This window comes from Falco biarmicus, chromosome Z (genome assembly GCF_023638135.1).
Source record: "Falco biarmicus isolate bFalBia1 chromosome Z, bFalBia1.pri, whole genome shotgun sequence".
In the NCBI taxonomy this organism is placed as follows: Eukaryota; Metazoa; Chordata; class Aves; order Falconiformes; family Falconidae; genus Falco; species Falco biarmicus.
The window spans coordinates 80594018-80614683 of NC_079311.1; the positions used below are offsets into that span (position 1 = coordinate 80594018).

The 20666-nt window shown below is 45.5% G+C and overlaps 1 protein-coding gene across 1 annotated transcript in view; it reads left to right on the forward strand.

The window, feature by feature from the left end:
- Nucleotides 1–20666, forward strand: part of DCC (DCC netrin 1 receptor) — a 554206-nt gene that overhangs the window by 386540 nt on the left and 147000 nt on the right. Inside the window, exons 9-11 of the mRNA XM_056325745.1 lie at nt 768–922; nt 17312–17460; nt 18654–18792. Coding sequence (XP_056181720.1) covers nt 768–922; nt 17312–17460; nt 18654–18792 — 443 coding nt within the window. The remainder of the gene's footprint in view (nt 1–767; nt 923–17311; nt 17461–18653; nt 18793–20666) is intronic.

Here is a 20666-nt window from a genome sequence, read left to right on the forward strand (position 1 = left end):
GGTTTTTAATTGCTGCTTGGTGATGTTTCTCCTGAGTCAAGGACTTTGCAGCTTCTGGGGCCCTGCAAGCAAGAAGGCTGGAGGGGTGCAAGAAATTGGGAGGGGATGGATATTCCATCCCATAGGATGCGTATGAAGCTGGGGGAAGAAGGAGGAAGGGGGGACATTTAGAGTGATGATGTTTGTCTTCCCAAGTCCTTGTTAGGTGTGATGGAGGCCTGCTGTCCTTGAGGGGGAGGAGGGGGGGGCTGAACCTGCCTGCAGTGGGAAGTGCTCAATGAATTCCTGGGTTTGCTTTGCTCGCGTGTGCAGCTTTTGCTTCACCTCTTAAACTGGGTTTATCTCACCCGACGAGGTTTCTCACTTTTACCCTTCCGACTCTCTCCTGCATCCCAAAAGCTGCGCGTGCATCTCCCTTTCTGTATCAGAGGCATGTTCCTTTATTGAATAGCCATTTCCTTCCATCTCTTTCCTTTTTTTTTTGTTGTATTAAGGAAGGCAAAGGACCAATATACTGTATAACTTATGAAGTGCCTAAATACAAGTTGTCTTTGTAGTGCTTGCAGCATTCCCAGCGGGCTCCACTACTTGAATTAGGAATTTTAAAATAAAAAAAAAATGATTTAAAAAAAAAAAAAGCCCTATAGATAAACAAGCCTCAAACTTCAGTTTGAGAGCAGGTTACCAGCTGCATAAATCAATAATGCTTTAAGATCCACATGCATTTTAGAGTGATTTATTTTAAAATAAAAAATTTATTTTTTTAGGGAACGGGCAGTCAACACATCTCAGTCTGGGACTCTGCAACTTACTGTGGGCAACCTGAAGCCAGAGGAGACCTACACCTTCCGAGTAGTGGCATACAACGAGTGGGGACCAGGAGAGAGCTCGCAGCCCGTCAAGGTCGCCACGCAGCCGGAGCGTGAGTTTGCGCTGGAGTGGGGCTGGGCATGGGTGGCACCAACAGCTCTAGTGACAAACTGCAGCTCTCCTCGTGCACTGCTTCAAGGGTTTTATATAGCTTCTCTTAGAAAATACGGCCGGGTCCTTATGTATGGTAAATAACACCTTTCCTCAGTCTGTAAGATTTCTGGCAGAGCACCGACCTGCTCAGCAGCAGTGTATTGCTGGGTTGTGTCACGGCTTTGATCGCACATCCCATCTTCTATGATGTGACAGTGTAAGTGATCTCAAAAGCTGTGCTACGGTACATAAGGAGTTGGGGTTTTTACAAGAAAACGCGATAAACTCGCTGAAAAACACAAAATCTTTCCGCTGGAGTAAACGTTTTGGATTATCGGTGTTTGAAAGCAAGGTTTTCTGTTAGTTGATGCTTAGCAGTAAGTGTGTTTTGTAAATCTCTGGAGCAGGTGGAACCTTTCAGCAGACACTTTTCTCTTTTTCTACGGCTCATTTTATTGTAAGTACTTGCACACGTGTCTGGTCTCCAGAAAGAAGAGACATTTTTTCCAGTTGAGTTTGTCCTACTGCAGCTTTTCTTGCTTGGAAGGTCCAAGAAGGACAGTTACAGGGAGAGGTTTGAAACATTGTTTGAGCCCTTCCATGGCAAAGGTAATAATTCAGTGGAACTGGCCGCTAAAATGGGGTTGGTATCTAGTCCTTAGCACCGAGATGGGTGCTGGGTCTGATACCGATGGGCACTGGACCACTTTAGTGAACCATCTCGGGGGAAGTGGGATGCTGAGCTGCTTTTATGCTCCATGCAGTAAGGCAGGAGGGTACCACTGCACACAAACTGTTTTACATTGCCATGTGTTGCCACGTAGAGAGATTTTATCCGAAAGGCAGTGTTTGTCTGAAACCCCCTTGTTCTGTGAACCCCCTGAAATGTGTTCTCGGTTCATTGCCATAGGTGACTTGTGGCTGGGAGCAGGTAGAGGAGGTGGGAATGGCTCTCCATGGGTAGTGGAGGAGAAGAAGAGCTTGGAAGCAAATCCTGTGCATAAGGCGAGCCTCTGGAGGTGGCTTCAGGTGGCCTTTGAACTGTTTGGTTCCTTAACAGCTAAGCTGAGCCCCAGGCAAAGTGTCTATTAGGGCCAGCGAGAGCGTGTGCGATGTCCCCTGACCAGGCAGGTGTTGTGAACAAGTGGAAAAGGGACCTTTCAACTTACATCACTCTGTGATACTGTTGTCTAGAGCTTTGTTTATCACAAAACATGAATTTCACTCCCCGTTGTCACTTCCCAAACCCCCGAGAGTTGTGATGCTGATGAAAGTGTCACCTGAGAGGTGTCGCTTTCTGTTTTTCTCAACGGTGTTGCATGTTAGGTACGTCTTCAATCCTGCTCTGATGTTGCTCTGCCACTTACTTGCGGTTACCATGTGCAAACATAAGCAAGGTTCTATCTCAGCCCTTTTTGGGGAAATAATTCTTGAAAGTCAGTTTAGGAATCGGAGCCTTTTGACATTAAGGCACCAAGGACCCACTCAGCAGTATCATTTATCTATTAGCAATTTACCTCTGCTTAAACGCACGCGCACACATGTGCATATACATGTTGCTGCATCTGTTTGTATTTTAGATATGTAATATGACCAATATACAGCTACATTTACAGAAGTAAAATAACATTTCAATCGGGAAAATGCCTTCCCAGTGAAAAGCAGGCACCGCTACCCTCTGCTGTCACCCTCTGAAGCTACCACGACGCAGAGTTCCCAGCCCTGTTGAAGGCACAGCGTAGACATTTAGAATATCTTTCCTATTTAATATTGTTAAGATTTCTCTAAAGCATCAAGTTTGAGCCTGGAGAAAGTATTGCTTTCCATTTTTCCCTTCGCTTTTTTGTGTTGACCGAATTATCTTATCATTGTGAAACAACTCGCTCAGGTCCTGGGAGGCAGTCAGCCTCTACGCGGCTGTCTTTTAGAACACGCTGAAACTCTTGTACAATAAATTACATGGCTGCTCATAAATTGAATTTCCACGTTATTTGAAAATATCAGCAGTATTATGCAACCTGGCATTGTTAAAGAAGAAAAAGCTGATGAAAAAGGACATCTGAAATTCATGTCCGTCAGCACCCGTTTCTGCAAGTGCATCCATGTGCTCTGTAATCAGTTTAAAAGATCACCAGAACAAGTTCCAGCTTTTTGAAATAATCATCCAGAATATATGGGCTGGCTTGATATGAAGGGTTTTGTCCCCAGATTACCACCCCCTCCCCTTCTTTTCCTTTATTAAACTGCAACCTCTTTTTCTCTGCCTTTATGGTATATAATTTCACTACAGTATTATCAGTCCAGATTTTAAATCCCTGCCCGCTTAAGCCATGTCTAATCTTTTCATACCACATGTGGAGACTTTGTGAGGTATTATTTGGGCTCCTCAAGATTCTGTTAAAGCAGCTTGATAGTAGAGTATAAAGAAAAGCATCTATCCTCGCAAGGAGGATTGGAATTGTCGGTCCCAGCTTTGAAGGCAGTTCCCTGCTGGGGGACCGGCTCACTGCTTTTCACAGCCCTTCGGAATTAAAACCAGTTTCCTAATAAATCCGTGTCTCCCTGATGTGTGTATTAGTTGGTAGAGGAGAAGATGAATAGGAAGGCACGTTGGTGTACCCCAAAGAAACTTGACGGCATCACTCCAGCCTCACAAGGCCGCCTCTTACCATCCCCCTTCCAGTGAAATCAATGTAGCGTGCGCCGACATCTCAACTTCTACCCAAGCATCTTTAAGGGCTTTGTAAGGAATCGTTAATTACTGTATCCTGAGGTAGGGAGGTACTATTATATCTACTTAAGAGAAGCCCAGCTGTGTCCCCGTATGTCTGCCCCCTCCTGTGCTCTGCTGCCCGGAGCAAATCCCATACCCCCCGAGGTGAGGAGCAGGTGGGAAGAGCTGTGCTCCCCACCCCACCGTCCTGAAAAAGGGAATTCTGAGACAGAAATGCAGGGATTTGGGATGGATTTATCTAGCAAGTGGGGCATTTTGCAGCAGCTAGAGGGTGACCTTACTTGCGCAGGACACTTGGGTGACTTTGGTCACCAAGGTTCACACCTTGCCTAGAGGCTTCTGTCATTACTTTCAGTTCCTGTTAGAGAGTGGTGCATCTAACCTCAGAAATAAGTCCTTTTGTCATTATTATTTTTTAATCACTGTCTGGATGCACCTGAATTTTCTTGCTAAGACAGCTAGAAACAAAAACTACCACCAGGACTGCATTCAAGTTCAATTGCACCAGAAGCTGTTAAAAGTTTTGGGGTTTGGTGGTAGGTTGGGTGGTTTTGGTGTTGGGTCTTTTTGCAACAAGTTTTTCAGTGGAGACAATATTGTTTGAAGTTACTGCACAGGGAATGTTACAAAGATATAGACAAAATTTCAACTGCAGCCTCTTTTAACATACGTTTCTTAGACAAATGTCAAAACCACATATAAAATTAAAAGGCTATTAAAATTAATGCAATGAAATTTCACATGAAAAAGCAAGGGAAGGTAGGGCTGTCTTTAAAGCCCATATAGATGAAAATTTTTTCAAGGAATGATCAGCTCCATATATGTTGATCCACACAAATGAAGTTTGCGGAATAAACGTGTGGTGTAATTGAGTATTTTGAAGACTCGTAGCAGCCCCTGCATCCCTTTCAGACACGGCTGCAGAGACGGCACCAGATCGTCACCTCTCAGGGCTGGTGAGGGTCCCCAGGCAGGGCTGGCCCCCACCACTGGTGGATGCTGAGGATTTCGGACGGCACCGGTGCCACCTTTGCTCCGTGCTCACCTCTCCTGGCTACTGGCTTCAGTCACTGACGTTGTCGCCGTAAATGATGCTAAATGATCTTGTGATAGTCAGGGTCTGGCTGAAAGGAAAGCTCTGCAATGGGGTTTGGGCAGGTCCTGCAGGGGGTCATCTCAAAAACCTCCCACCAAAGTGAGTGTGATCAGGTTTTTGGGAGCAGGGAGATAAGAATCCCCTTTCTCCGGTGCAAAATTGCCATGGGTCTGGGTGGAGAAAAAACTGAGCTTGTGTTTAAGAAGTGGGGAGGGCTGGGGGCAAGGCTGTCTGACTTTGGGCAGGCAGGTCGTTGAAACATTTTGGTTTCTCCATTCTCAGAACAGAAATAAGCAATGTTGACCAAAGAAGATCTTTCCAGGTCCTTTCCAACCTGGGCTGCTCGTTGAGCCGATGACTTTTCCTCCTTCCTTCCTCACACCCAGCTACAGGTCTAGCCGCGCTGCTTAAACAAGAACCCTAGTGGCAGGGATTTCCCTTTCCATCATGAACTGATGTAACCAAAATGAATAATTTTTAACAGACCTGCTGCTGGTGCCGTCTAACGAGGGAGTCATGGGCTCCATCAGGAGCCTTCTCTGCCACAGCCCATCTTGCAGTGGCTGTCACAGTGATGGATGGAGGACACGGTGCTCCTGTTCTCCACTCGTCACAACAATGTTACATATATTATTTTAAAGCCACAAAAAAAAAAAAAAGTGCCTCAGTTTGATCTCACCCTGCCAAATTCTGTGTGTACAAAAAAGATCCCCGCAATATTGGGCAGTGGCCCTTTTGCAAGGTGCGGGGGGTATTTCTGCATTTATTTCAGATATTTATCAATATGTGGAAGATCTAGGGCAGGCAGAACCACGAGCATCTCCGGTGTAGTGCCTCAGAAGTGAATTTTTCTTGTCATTTGACGAAAAGGCGAAGCAGTACTGAAAAATGTGTTCTGTGGAGTCATTAATATCCTCCTCATTTGTGTGTATTCTTCCATAATGGCTCAGTAAAATACACCCTGGGGTAACTTTATGCCATTCTTGCATGGTTCTTTAATTTTATGAGTAATTTATGTGGAGCATTGGCGGGGGGTGGGGGGGGAGGTTTCCAATTGCTTTAAATTTTAATGAAACGTATCTTCCTCTCTAAAAGTTGGGCAGATATCAAGGAAAAGGTGGTGGTGTTTGTTTTTCTGTCTGTCTCAGAGTCCTGCTGTTGGCTTCCCATCTGTTTTTTGGTGTTTTTTTTTCTCTTGTTCTTCCCCCTCCAGAGCTTTTGATTTTTTAGCCTTTTTTTTTTTTTTAGACTTTTTTTTTTTTGAGAGAGAGAGAAGAGTTGTGCATCCTTGGTACCCTCTTGTGCCCTGGGAAATAGGAATTCAGATCCCCTGGATGCCTCCGTGGTATGAATTGTGTCTTTTGTTTCCTCTGTTTTCATTTTTACAGCAGGTTTAATTTCAAATAAAATAGAAATGGTTTTATTTTGTGGGGAATCGGAGCCATTTTCCCAGGGCTAGTGACCTGCCCGCTCCTGTTGCCAGCTTCCCAGCCACCTCTGCCGCACTGGAGCTGGGTCCCCGCGTGCCACGGGGGCGGTCAGGCCAGCTTCTGCTTTTGGATAAACTGTAGTCAGAGCTGGTTAATAGAGGCTGTTAGCATTGATAATTGAGATTAAAGATCAACTCATGCTGTTTTATTCTTCAGACTCTGGCTCACTTTAGTGCTGTGGCTTTTTTTTTCTTTCCTTTCTTTTTTTTTTTCTTCTTTTTTTCTTTGTGTTTCCCATTGAATTCCTACTTTCTCTTGTGGAACAGAATGCAGTGCCATAAGCCAGATATTCAGTGACTCCATCTGCACTTACCTGCTGAATATGTGGTTCCCCGCGCGTCACCAGGGAGGCTGATTAAGGCTTTTGTAAAGGCTGTTTACAGGAAGGAGGGATTAAATAAGAGAACAATGAAAATTTATGGTGTACTGCTTCCTAGAGACTGTGGAAAAAAGTTGCAAATGAGAGGAAAAGATACGGCACGTCTTTCTTGAGGCTTAGATTGAGTCTCACCTCCTGTTTAAGTGACAAAAAAAAGTGACCAGGCGAGCACCTGGCCAGTTCTTCCAGTATTTTAGTGACTTTTGAAGTATATTAGCTTGGGAAAGCCACCGTGACCTGATTCTTCAAGATATTTACTCAGTTGAAAATTTTCCATTTTTCCAAATAGTCCCCATCCCTGGGTGCGTTTCTACCCTGTGCCTCGCTGCGGTGGTGTGGCCCCGTTCCCTTGCCCTGCTGCCCCTTTCAGCCCTGTCTCTGGTCCTCCAAAAGCTGTCGGGGGACCTGATGAGAAAACAAATTTAATTCTTCTGGATCAATCATGCAAATTCCAGAAGCTCTCTGAAGTTGGAGTTTCCAGCTGGCTCATGCGAAACAAACACCGAGCAAAGTGTTTCATTCCTGGCATCACCACCCTTCCTTTGCAAAACGGGCACACAGGGAAGGCATGCTGGAATCGTGATCCCTTGGGAGATGCCATAAAAAAACATCTTTCTGTGGGTAAGGAGGGCGGATCCGGCTTCTTGATAGTGGGAGGCTTTGTAACCACCTTGGTAGACTAGGAGTTAAAGTGAAAAGCAAATCAACCCCAGAAAGTAAAATTGTTCATTTTCAAATTGTCTTGGGTTCAATTTAAAGTTCCGCACATTGCTTGCTGTTCATCATTTATCTTAATTAACTGAAGTAGCGCAGTCCAAATGTTTTCTTTTGGGGGTTTTGTTTGGTTGATTACTTTTTCTTCTTTTCTGACCAGTTCTTCTGCCTCCTGTCAGAAGTGTCAGTCTCATTAGAAAGTTGCATTCTTATAGGAAATATTGTCATTAAAATGGAATTCAAATGCTTTTGCATCCCCTGAATCACGGATGCATTCTGAATCACAGAATTATTTTGGTTGGAAAAGACTTTTCAGATCACCGAGTCTAACAGTTAACCCAGCACTGCCAAAGCCCACCACTAACCCATGGCCCCAAGCGCCACATCTACGCATCTTTTAAACCCCCCCAGTGATGGGGTCTCCACCACCCCCCTGGGCAGCCTGGTCCAGGGCTTGGCCACCCTTTCCTGTTACTCTTTAACAGATCCTCTCCCAGTAGCGTCCGCCTATTTTCACAAACTTAAAATTGACTTGTGAAAGAACAGCGACAATATTTTTTTATTATTATTATTTAAAAAGTTTTCCCTTCTGCTTCCTTCTTCTTTAAAACTATTCTGTGGTTTTCATCAGACCCTTTACATACAGGTTGATGACAGCCAGAGCAGGGCAAGGACCGAAAGTTTGGGGTTCACAGGAAATTCTGATGCCGGAGGCTTTTGTATTTTTTGAAGTACAGAAGTACAGCAAAACCAACTCTTGATTGCTTTCCTTTTTTTTTTTTTTTTTTTTAAATTGGCTGTAATGAAACAGTGTATTTCATTCCGTCATCCAGTACCTAACACTTGCAAAAAGCTGCACCAAAAGCAGCACAAGTAATTTAAAAATTATTTAGAAAAAAAATATTTCTGATTGAAAATGCCATTACTGGATGTTTCAGCATTATGGAAGTACTTCATTTTCTTGCAAAGCAAAAATTGTCACTATTTTTTTCCCCAAATGTTTTGATGACTGCGAAGACCGTGTTTACCAGAAATAATCTGCTTCAAAGAAAATACTCCAAATGGTCCAAGTGTTAGAAGAGGGATTTCCATTGCTGAGGCTTGTCTCTGCTGCACACTTCGGCCTTTCCATGGTTCATGGAGGTGGTTGGTATGTAGAATTCCGTGCCTCTCACCTAATCATTGCTTTTTGTAAATAACAAGCTTTTTTGCTGGCTAGAAGCATGTTGTAATTCTCCTCCAGGTTTGCTGAGATGCAAAGGCACCATCACGCCAAGTCAAATCCTTTCTTTTGACTGACTCACCAAGAAGGAGCAGAAAATTAAAGCCACTTTTCTCTGCAAAAAGAAAAATGCTGAACAGACAAGCGTGTCTTAATCAACTATGCAAATCAAGGCATTGCATCCTATGCATGAAATCTCCATATTTATAGGGCCCTGATGCAAACAATAGTGCAGAGGCATGGTGGACCTGCCTCGGCACCCCTTGCCAAGGCAGGATGTACCCCGCGTGCAGAGAGGTTGGCAGTTCAGGGGTACGGGTGGGCACAGAGAGGCAGCGGCCAGCAATGAAGATGTCACCTTAGCCTATGGAATGGGTGGGTTCCGTTTCCTTCATCCCTGAATCCCTAAGGGAGCGTTTTGGTGCTGCAGGGCTCGAGCAGCGTGACCATCCTTCCCACTAACACCAGTGTGACGCAGGGCAGCGTGTCATCAGCCAGGGCTGGCACTTGGCTTTGGCACTGCCCACTGTCCCTCTGGACGAGAGCACTGGTGAGATTCAGCCAAAAACCTCCACTGAGCTGTGGGATGTGTTTGTCTCCCTACAACTTTCCTAAAACAATGGCTATTAGGACACTGGTAATGAACTGGAACTAAAATAAACCTCACCGAACCCGGTTTGGGCACTGGGAGGAGACCTGCTCAGTGCTTCCAGCGGAGCCAATGCCACCCAATTTTACAGAACAGCAGTACAAAGCTTGTCTGAAACTTTTGAGTCGGAAACAAAGCTATACCTATAGGGAGATGGGTTTGATCTGTAGGGCAGCCACGTCTAGAGACCTAAATTACAATTGATGCCGTTTGTGCTGTGATTTCCAGTAAGTAATGGAATCCACATGGAATTTGTGTGGTGATTTCCAGTAAGTAATGGAATCCACATGGAATTTGTGTGGTGATTTCCAGTAAGTAATGGAATCCACATGGAATTTGTGTGGTGATTTCCAGTAAGTAATGGAATCCACATAAAGTAATGGAGGGACTAGGCCTGAGAGAGAAGACGGACTCTCGAACCTCTGCAGCTGAGCAAGGGATGCACTGCAGCCTGCTAAACTTGGCAAGTGCCAACAATTCAGGTAGGTCCATTGGCCCTTTCTGGATTGGTTGTCTCTGTGGGATGTCCAAGCCCATCACTTTGTCACAGAGGTGTTTGCTTAAGCATCCTGCTCAACTCCCATCAGGGTCCTGGTTGCTGCCATTACCAGTCCTGCCTTAGCAGGGTTAGCAGGGTACGAGGTGCTCAGCTGTAGCCGCTCTGGTCCTGTGTGGGAGCACCAGCACAGCACTGGGAGAGGGTCAAAGGGAGGATGTTCTCTAAAATGGGCTGCCGCCGAGCGTTTCTAAGATAGCTTTGCATGTAGGAATTGAAATTCTGTCTCAGTTTCGTTTGATGTGCATTCATCCTTGTTTTATTTGGACCTTTCTTCCTATCCCAGAAATCTTGCAACAGAAGCAGGTAAGATAAAGAATGGGTAGGAGATATATTATTATGCCATTTTATGGGAAGGAAATTGAAGCATAAAAGCATTAAATTATTTATCCAAGCTCCCTCTGGAAGTCTGAGCCAGAGCCGGGATTGCTGTAACCTATCTTTCTGTGCACTCTTTCTCAAAATGAAAGGTTGAATTCCTGTCCCTACTGAAGTCACTAAGAGTTGCTTTTTAGTTCTGCGGATGCTATCATTTCGCCTAAGTGCATAGTGGAGCCTCCAGCCGTTGTAAATGCCCTGCCATTCAGTAAGGTTTTCCTTCCATTTTTCATCTGCAAACAAATGCAGGACATGCGTAGGCACCCAGAAGCAGATGGGTTTTGTAACAAAAGCTTGTTTTCGAAATGAATTCATCTCATTGACTGCAGCCTATTCCCTCTTTCTACGCTGGTGATGTTCTTTTAGTGTTGATGTTTGCATCTCTTATTTGCTTTCAGATTGCTTATCGACACCAGTGAAATCCTAATACATTTGGAAGCGCAGAGAGATTTTCTCCCCTGTACAAACCATTACAGTAGACTACCTCTTTCTCCATCCGCAGTCTTGTGGCTTTCCTGCCGCAAATATAGCCCCTCACTACTGGGTAAAAATAATAGTAGGAAACCAATTAAAATATGGTTCTCTTTCAGGGTTTAGTAGCAGGGCTAACAGGTTGGTTACAAACAGCTCAGTTCTGAGAACAGTGCACTGTGGATCCATGCTGAAATGTTTGGAAGTCAGGCAAAGTAAGCAGGGGAGTGAAAATGCTGGGTGCTGAAGGTACTTTATTATCTGATATCATGTATATAAACTATTATATTATGTTCACATATATATTTTATATTTGTAACTTTTATGAAGTTTCGTTATTAATGAAGTGCCCATACAGGTGTTGAGATGCTTCTGCTGGCCACTGTTTTACCCATTTCTGGCCAAGGATTTATTTGGCCGTAATTAAAATAGACTATTTCAGTTGGAAGGGACCTCCAACAATCATCTGGCCCAACTGCCTGACCGCTTCAGGGCTGACCAAAAATTAAAGCATGTTCTGAGGGGCATTGTCCAAAGACTTCTTGATCACTGACAAGCTCTGGGTGTTGAGCACCTCTCCAGGAAGCTTGTTCTAGGATTTGACCACCCTTTCGGTGAAGAAATGCTTCCTCAATCCAGTCTGAACCTGCCCTGGTGCAGCTTTGAGCCATTCCCACACGTCCCATCACTGGTTACCAAAAGATACCACCATACTCCCACCTGCCTCTTGGTCCAAACTTTCTAGCATTTGTATTGTGGCACTGTGACACATTCAGGGTGTCTGACGATGCACGGGTGCCCTGAGCTCCCCGTCCTCCCGCAGAGCCTCAGTCCTTCCACATCAGGAGGGTGGAGAAAGCTGCATTCCCAGACCTCCTCTGGTAAAGTCAGCTCCCATGAGGCACTTTCCCTTCGCTGCAGAGTTTGGAGCTGAGCCACCTCCATCGCATCACTTTCTGGGTACCATCCCTGGTCCCATGTTCCTTAACAAATCAAAGAATATTAGACTCACGCATCCATCTCTGGGGCACAGCTGGGCACCGCATGAAGAGTTAAAGGGCAAAGCAATGAAAACCAGAAGACTCGGTGAAAATATAAATGACAGCAACTTCCAAAAGCTGATTCCAACACCGGCTTTTGTGGATAGCACTGGAGGTGTCCAGGGCAGTCCTGCCAGACAACTGTCACATCTCCAGAGCGTGTCCAGCCCAGAGAAGCAGGTTTCCCTGTGTTAATAATTACACTGTCTGCAGGCTCTCTGAAGTTGCATTTTTCTGTGCAGGATGGAACCATATTTTAATGAAATATCGTTAGAGCTGTTAACTACAGAGAAAGGAGGGGGGGAGGGGGAATATCAAAGGTGCAATCAAAGCATGCATTCTATTATCAATAACTGCAAGTGGCTTCATATATGTTTTATGTTTGAAATGTTTTCAGTGCAGATCAGCACAGAACCAGCTGCTTAAACGGAAAGAGAAATGTAATAACAAGAACATTTTAATAATTGCCTCTCATTATAGAGAAGAATGAATCACTAAGAAAAATGTTTTTAAGGAGCAGCTTTCATGATGGAGATGGCTAGCCCAACACGGAGCGGGAGAGCAGGGAAGCCTCACTCAGAATTAACAGGCGTATGCCTTTACAAACGTTGAGTTGGACTAAGTGGGGTTGTGTTCCTTCTAAAAGCATGGTGGTACGTACTTGGTGGAACGTGCTCTCTCCTGGGAAGGTTGAACACAAAGGTTTCATGCTCTGTTCTACCTGAAAGGATTCAGAGCGTGAACGCCTTGAACGGCGCACTGGGTGCAGGAGCGTCGTGGCTGTTAGGCTGGAGGTTGGTTTGGACTATGGACAGCCAACGTCGAGACCCCTGGGACCAGGAGGAGAGAGAAAACAAGCAGGACCATGATCCTTTCACCTCATATGCAGGCATTCGGATTCTAGATGGTCTTGAGGACTCTGCTTTCTTGTCCAAAGGCTGCTGTGCATCTTTCTGCATCGCTGCACCTTAGAGCTCAAGGCTGGAGCCCGTCAATAGCTCGGAGGGAAGGTCAGTGGCTTGAGATGGAGCTTAAAGCAGCAGTCTTGGGGTAACAACTCTCTGGGTGCCAGAGCTGTGCTCAGGGAGTTGAGGTGCTCCTCTCCCTGGTCTCCAGCAGGGCTTCGGCATTGAGCCAGTTTCCCACTGGCACAGGCAGGGTGGCCTGAGGTGCAGAAGGCAGAGCTTCAGAAAGCTGGAAAAATGTCAAGTTTGAGAAAGAGATTTAGCACGTTTAGGCAGTTGCTGAGCGATTTTCGCCTACATTCCTATTTCAGGCACTTGGATCTTGCTTGTATCTTATTAGCTCTTACTATCAGCAGTTGAACTGAACGCTAGCAAAGAGGAACTCTCTGTGCAAGAGCAGTGAGGGCTGGTGAGTGTAGGAATTGTTTTTCTGCAGGTTTGGAGGAGCAGTTGACTACATGGAGCTCTTGTTTTATGCAACTAAAAATGAGCGTGGTCAATACTGGAGTCTCTCAGTAAGGAGATGCTTTCGCCGGCACACAGAGCTGCCTGCCCTTCATGCTCCTACAACAAATCCAGCTTTTCAGGGTTACTAGAGGTCTTCAAGCCCTCAGACCCTACAAGTGGCTGGGTCTTCCCAGCAGCTGTTGCCCACTTGAAGCTGTGGTCTGCTGACCCCAATGTCAAGCTGCATCGACTCAGCTCGTACTACAGAGGGATAGATCTGAGCATCATTCCTCCTGCCAGGGGCTCCCGGCTTGCCCTTGTGTGTGGTGCATCAGCAGCCAGGTCAGGACATGGACGTGCAGCCCTGCTTTGTAAGATGGAGAGAGGGAATGAGTTACGGACATTCTCTGGAGGCCCTTTCTCTACTCCCACCTGCATGTGACCTCTTTGGGTTTGTATGGACCGCTGGCAGGTGCTCAGCTCCCAAAATAGCCTGTAGTCCGTAAGGTTTGAGAACTGCTGGAAGATGAAAAGCAAGACATAACCATTTACGTGGAGGACAGCCCTCTTTGCTGGGATTAGAAACACGCCAGTACTGCTCTGCAGTGAGTATTTTAGGAACACAGGTAGTTATCTCTGCAATAATACATCATACATAGATATATATAAAATAATAATATATACACCCAATAGATACAGATCTAATACAGATCTATAGTAATAGTAATAGAAACCCAATAGATACCTAATATAGATCTATAATAATAATAATATATACACCGTAGATACCTAATAGAGATCTATAGTAATAGTAATAGATACCCAATAGATATCTAACAGAGATCTATAGTAATATTAGTATATACCAAATAGATACCTAATCTAGATCTACAGTAATATATACACAATAAATACCTAATATAGATCTATAGTAATATATAATATATGCCAAATAGATGCCTAATATAGATCTATAGTAATAATAATATATACCCAATAGATAACTAATATAGATCTATAGTAATATTAATATATACCAAATAGATACAATGTAGATCTATAGTAATAATAATAATATATACCCAATAGATACCTAATGTAGATCTATAGTAATAATATATATACCCAACAGATAATGTAATGTAGATCTATAGTAATATTGATGTATACCCAATAGATACGTAATGTAGATCTATAGTAATATTAATATATATCAAATAGATGCCTAATGTAGATCTATAGTAATAATAATGTATACCCAATAGATACCTAATGTAGATCTATAGTAATTTTGATATATAACCAATAGATACCTAATGTAGATCTATAGTAATATTGATATATACCCAATAGATACGTAATGTGGATCTATAAACGGTAATATATACCTAAAATCAAGGTATATATCAGGCACCCATGGTAAGTACCACTTCCGGGGCGGCCCAAGGCGCGTTGTCCCCGTACAGCCCTGGATGCAGCTCTCCAGCCGGTACTGGGAGATCCACCACCCTGACAGCTCCCGTCAGCAGTAGCAGAAGGGCACTGACTGCATCCTTCTAAAACCAGCAGAGGAAGGAAGAAATCAAAGCGTTCGAGCATTTCCGACTTTGGGCCTGATTGCTTTTGCTGCTGCTGAATAGGGCTCATGCCACCACATCGCCCCAGACCTGGCAGCTGTGAGGGCAGCAGCAAACTGTGCCAGCAGTTGCAGTGGCTTGTGTTGATGAAGCGGGCTGAGGCACTGAACCAAGCTCTTTGTGGGAGCAGAAGGGTGTTCTCAGAGGAGCAGTGATTCTCGGAATATATCGCAGCATTAACGTGGAGCCCATGGTAAAAGAAAATGCATCAGTCGTCTGCCTGCCCTCGTTCCTTTATCCTTTTTTCTTCGAGCAAGGAGGCTGTTTGTTGTAAAAGGCTGACTCCAGAAGAAACATGATTTAATGTCTTGTTTTAATGGAATGTAAAGCAGATCTAGGGCCTCTGTGCTATTTAGAAAAAGAAGAATTTAGGGAAAGATTTAAAACTTAATGCCAATTTTCACGAGATGATTATTTGACAAAAGGGATCAGGAGAGATTATGAAATGCTTTGCGTGTGCTGAAAATACGGAGGCCTTAAGCACATTAGAATGCTTGTCAGACGAACTGAAATGGAATGAATGGGAAAGCTGGGCCAAGGAAATAAAAATACATAAAATATATAAATGCGGGTGAGGGACGGATCCGGGCAGCGCAGGGTCAGGCGGTCCTGAGCTATCGCTGCTTGCCACGCACGTACCGGTTTACAAAAGGGAGCTGTTAGCGTGAAACCGGCTGGTAATGGGGATGTAACTTTGTGGAAAGCCTGTTGTAGGAGCTGTAATTCTGTTATCTGCCAGTTGCACAATAGCTTGTGAGTTTGTTTTATGCCACAGCACACTCCCTATTCAAAGTAAAAAGCTACGATTTGGTGTTGAAGATCTTCAGAAATAACCTTCTGCTCGACCTTTACATTTTTGCCGCAGTTATTCTTTTTTTTTTCCCTCCAGTTTTGCTCGAGTTCAAGATGAAGGCACAGATAAGCTCCCAGCATTGGGTGTCACTGGGTTTAGGTCCAGTGGAGACGTGCAGGGAGATCTTCTGGGGAAAGACTGCTGGTAGTCATTGGAGTTTATTAAGCTTTTTTAGCTCTTTCATTTTAGGAAGTGATTTCAGCTGACATCTGAAAGGGTGATGTAGTTGATGCATGATAAGGTGCATTCCGGGGTGAAATTAGAGCACTTGAAGATACAGCCTGGATAACAAAAAGTGACTTCTTATGGCTTCCTTACCAATGATAAGGGATCGTTTTGTGTTGCCATTTGAGGAGGAGTTGTGTACTGCTTCACCCACCGCATGATCCGCTGTCAAGGCAATCTAAATTTTGCATTTCAAATGATCCCTACTTCAGGCTAAACCTATTGCAAACCTCTGTATTCTCAGAACTAATCAAACCAGCTTAGAGTTTCAAGGATGGAATATTTTAACACTTGTATTGTTGTTTGGTTTCAAAGATGGGTTTGTTACAGTCCTGCAGTTTCCGTAATGAATATTATGGAATGAATATCACCAACTACATAATGAATATTGGAGCTTACACCAGGGAGGTGTAACTTTTAAGGGCAAGTTAGGGTTTGCAGGTGATGAGAGGTTTCTGGTCCAGCCCCTGCCCAAAGCAGGTCAGCTCCCAGATCAGCCCAGACCCCAGGGCTGTACGTGAAGAGCTGTATGACATCTCCTGCCCCAACCCATCGCCTTACTCCGTGCTCCCAGGTTGGCTTTGCTGGAGCAGTCTCATGCCTCTGCTAAATTGAGGGGCTACCAGCCTGGAGCCCGGCTTCTGTGGGCTCCCTTGGTTGTTTGAGTGTGCCAAGGACTGCCCTTAATGCTTCATCTCAGGTGTCCTCCGTGGTTCCTCGGGCGGCTAAAACGGAGCAATGCACAGAGGAGTCTAAACAGATAGCAGAAACAGGTACACGTGCAAAATAAGCAGAAGCTAACAGGGATTTGGAAGACTAATTGCTTGCTAAAAGTAACCAAAGCCTGCTGCAGTGCACCAAATCCATTTAATAATTTAATAGCGTCAAGCTGGCATACGCAGAGCTGGGAGAGAAAGACGCACAATGAAGCAGTGCCTCGCTGGAAAGCAGCTTTGGGCTCACGGTTTGTGGGCTGTCAGATAACTTGGGTTGTGTCGGGTGGTGTGTTCACTGTGTTTTTCTGTGTGATTTTTTGTTTGTTTGTTTTTCTGGTGGTTTTCTGGTGTTTGCCTGTGGGTTTTTCAAATGGCAGCCTTTTGCTCCAGCTGGGGTGAGCGGATTGGCATGTCTCCGATTTCCTGCTACCATTATGTAAACACGTCGGTTGCGTGCATTGGGTATTTGTGCTGTTCCCCAGAAATTCAATTTTGAGATGGAGTCCACCCTCTGAGCCAAAGGTGCAGGGATGCAGCCTAGATGGAGCAACCCTTTTCAGTATATCATGTACTTATGGTGCTAAATCTGCAACAGTCTTTCCGCCGTGTATTTTCCATGGGTTGGTCATCCCTGTTGTGGTTTTGTTCTGGAGTCGGAGGTGTATGGTATAGGCATCCCCCCGGAGCTGTGGGGATCTGTGTCCTGGCTGGGTTGGAATGCAGTGGTGGGCGATGCGGGAATGGACTTTTCACACCATCCTTTCCTCTCCGTGCAGTGCAAGTTCCCGGGCCAGTGGAAAACCTGCGGGCTGTGTCTACCTCACCTACCTCGATTCTCGTCTCCTGGGATCCCCCGGTGTATGCAAACGGCCCCATTCAAGGCTACAGGCTCTTCTGTACAGAGACAGCGACTGGGAAAGAGCAGGTGAGTGATGACAGGTGAAAAGGAGGTACCCAGTGCATCTGCAGGTCTTCAGAGCACTGTAAGGGCTCAGGGTGAGAGGTTTTACAGATGAATCCTCCAGGTTAGGTAGCAAACGTTGCACAGGCCAGCGATAAAAGAAGCAGCTCGAGTAAAATAGATTTCCAACAGTATAAAATGGGTTCTGGGGGTAGAAGAGGCAGCCTGCTCTATAGCAACCATTCCTCAGCTTCACGCTGAAATTCCAGAATGATGCCAAAGAGCATGGAAAGCCCTTTTAGGCTGCCCCTTTGCATTGTGCAGAAACATTAACGGCTGTTTGTACACGTGATCTTTGTACACTATCTATTTTTAGTTGCCTTTTTTTAACTTCTTTCAAGTAGGAGAGTAAAGTAATACGGATCCAGGCTAGAAATGATGCGTTTTCTCTCCAGACTGACAGATGCTTATAGTAAAAATAGGTGTTGATGCTGTGCAATTCATTGCATTCCTGACTCTGCCAGGAGCACGGGCTTTCGAGTGGCAAACAAACAACTTTGCTTTCTGCGGGTTGCAAACTGCTCAGGGGCTTCCCACCAGCTGTTTGTTAACCGGGATTTGATAGGAGTGTAGTAGTCGCGGCGGAGGTGAGCTCTGCAGGTAGGGTACCACCTGAGTAGGTTTTTGCCTAAGCACAGGGCAGGAAAGAAAATGTTTTGTCTTTTTTTTTTTCTGACCGAATAGCACGTGATAACCACAGGCATTGGGCAGGTGCTTCACTAGTCTTGTGGGATGTTTTATGCCGTCCCCGTTTTTTCTGTGCTGGCTTTATTTTGCTTCCTCCTTTTCTCCCAAGTTCCCCTTTGGCTATTTGCCTTTATTTTCTTCTTTCCCCGTCACGTACCTGTGGAGTGGCAGCAACTGGCTTAACCAGAAAAAGACCCACCTTTGCTCCTGTGCCCTAAGTAACTCCATCACTACTCTTAGGCGCTGAAATCACCTCCATCCTGACACCGTGGGCAGGGCTGGGACCGAGTGCCAAGAACCGAGCTGTAACAAGGCACTCTGTTACAAATTGCCTTTTCTATCAACTTAAATAGGGATTTAGCTCTCCTCGTCAAAGAGCGAAAAGCTCGCCTCTAATCCGCTCATCCCCCGGTGCAGCCGTGCCGCTGGCTGGTCACATTTCCCCTCGCTTTATCGTCTCTGTGTTTTAGAACGTCGAGGTGGACGGGCTGTCGTACCGCCTGGAGGGGCTGAAGAAGTTCACCGAGTACACCCTGCGCTTCCTCGCCTACAACCGCTATGGCCCTGGCGTCTCCACTGAGGATGTGACAGTCACCACGCTTTCGGATGGTGAGCAGGGACAGAGGGGGGACCAGGGTGGGCAGGTAGTGTCTATGGGGGGCAATCATCAGGCTTTTTTCCTTCTGTCACCGTATTTCAGAAGAGCAGTGAAGCGAGGAGGTTGTTGAACATGCGAGGTTGAAATGAGGGGTTTGCTACGTGCCTGCAGCGGTACCCTCTGAGCTGTGTTCATCTCCAAGGATAATTGGTTCGGTTCGTTATTCCTGTGTCTAGCGATGAGGACAGTCGTCTTCTCTATTTTCTCTTTAACTTGGGCACAGGTGTAGCCTTTCAGCTTTTCAACAGGCACAACTTTATGGCAGGAGCATTTCTCCTTGTGCTTTAAACACAGGGGTAGCAAAGGTGCCAGGGCTTCAATCTCCGCTCATCACAGCAGCTGCCCCAGCATCCTTCCCCGAGCTGGTGCCATGCTCCCGTGGCTTGCAGGCTTTGGGAGAGAAATTGAATTTTAGTTTGCATTCAGAAAGCACTTCTTTGCATCTGAGCCCGCTTGACTCTTCTTGGAGGCACTGAGCCTGAGCCCCACACCTGGTTAAAACAAGAATAACTTTGTGGGAGTCATTTGGGCTACAAAAGTGTAAAAGCCGTGAAAATGAAGGAAAAAATTTTCAGCAGGGTTGGTGAGAGTTCGTCAGGCAGAAGCCAGCCCTTAGCCAGACTCCAGAGGCTTCAGGGATGTGCCACCTCCTTCTGAGCCCCACAGCCAGAGGGTTTTTTTTCATCCCAACGTTTTGTTTAAATGGATGTAAGAGGTGGCGAATAAACTCTTAAAGTGGGATTTATAAACAGCTAATTTTCCTTCTGATAGAAATTTGGACAACTTCTTTTTTCCATTCATGCTGATAAAGCAAGGTATGGGAGTTTGGGTGGCCCTGGCCAGGGTTTACATCATTATAGATCACTTTCCTGGGAAAAAAATAAAAACCACTTACTTTTACATGGGAGTATAAAATCAGGGAATAGGCAAGGATTATGTTGCCGTGGGCCTCAGCTGGGTTTGTTAAACTTGTGTGGCAGATAACCTGTGCTAACAAGCACATTTGGAAACAGCACATGGCCCGCACCTCCATCACATAAAAATTTTGATGCTGTTCCTTTCCGTGCTCCAGATTGATTCTAGGGAAAAAAAAAAATTGAATGGAGAGCCTGGGTGACCATGACTGAGAGTTATCCCTTCATTAATATAGGGATATATATATGTGTGTGTGTGTGTGTGTGTGTGTGTATATATGCCTATGTTTATCTAATTTTATTCCAAAGTTGACAGTTCTACACAAAAGGGCTGAGGTTGTTGTTGTATGGGGGTGGGAATGGCAATTTTCTCTCTGGTGACCCAGTTGCTTCTGAATGCTGCACCTGGTCATGTGAAAATACCAATTTCTGGGCAGCATTAGTAGGATCTATACAGGTCCTGGAGAAAAGCAGCGGGGGGCGGGGAGTGGTGATGTATCATTCCCTGGAGAAGTTCTGGTATTTGTTTAGGGGTTCATCACTGCGGAACACTTTTGCAGGTGTCCCTGGGTCACGCATGGGTTGGTGACATCCCCTGGGCAAGGGATACTCCTGTGTCACCTCCACCCACTCCCAGCTGCCACTCTGAATCACCCTGGGCTCTGCAGGTCCCCCACATCTCCTTGCCCACCAGCACCGGTGGAGGAAGCGTGGTCTGAAAGGAGGGGGGGGCTTCAGCCGAGCAGTGAGGCTGTGGGGTCAGGAGGAGCAGTGCTTTCATTTTAAAAAGGCTGAGCCATCCTGCCCTAAGTTTAATTCCAAAAGAAATAAGCTCATTGCTGCAGGGTGCTGGAGGAGAGCCTGTAAATAGACCCCGTGAAGAATGAAATTGGGGGGGGGGGGGGGGGGGA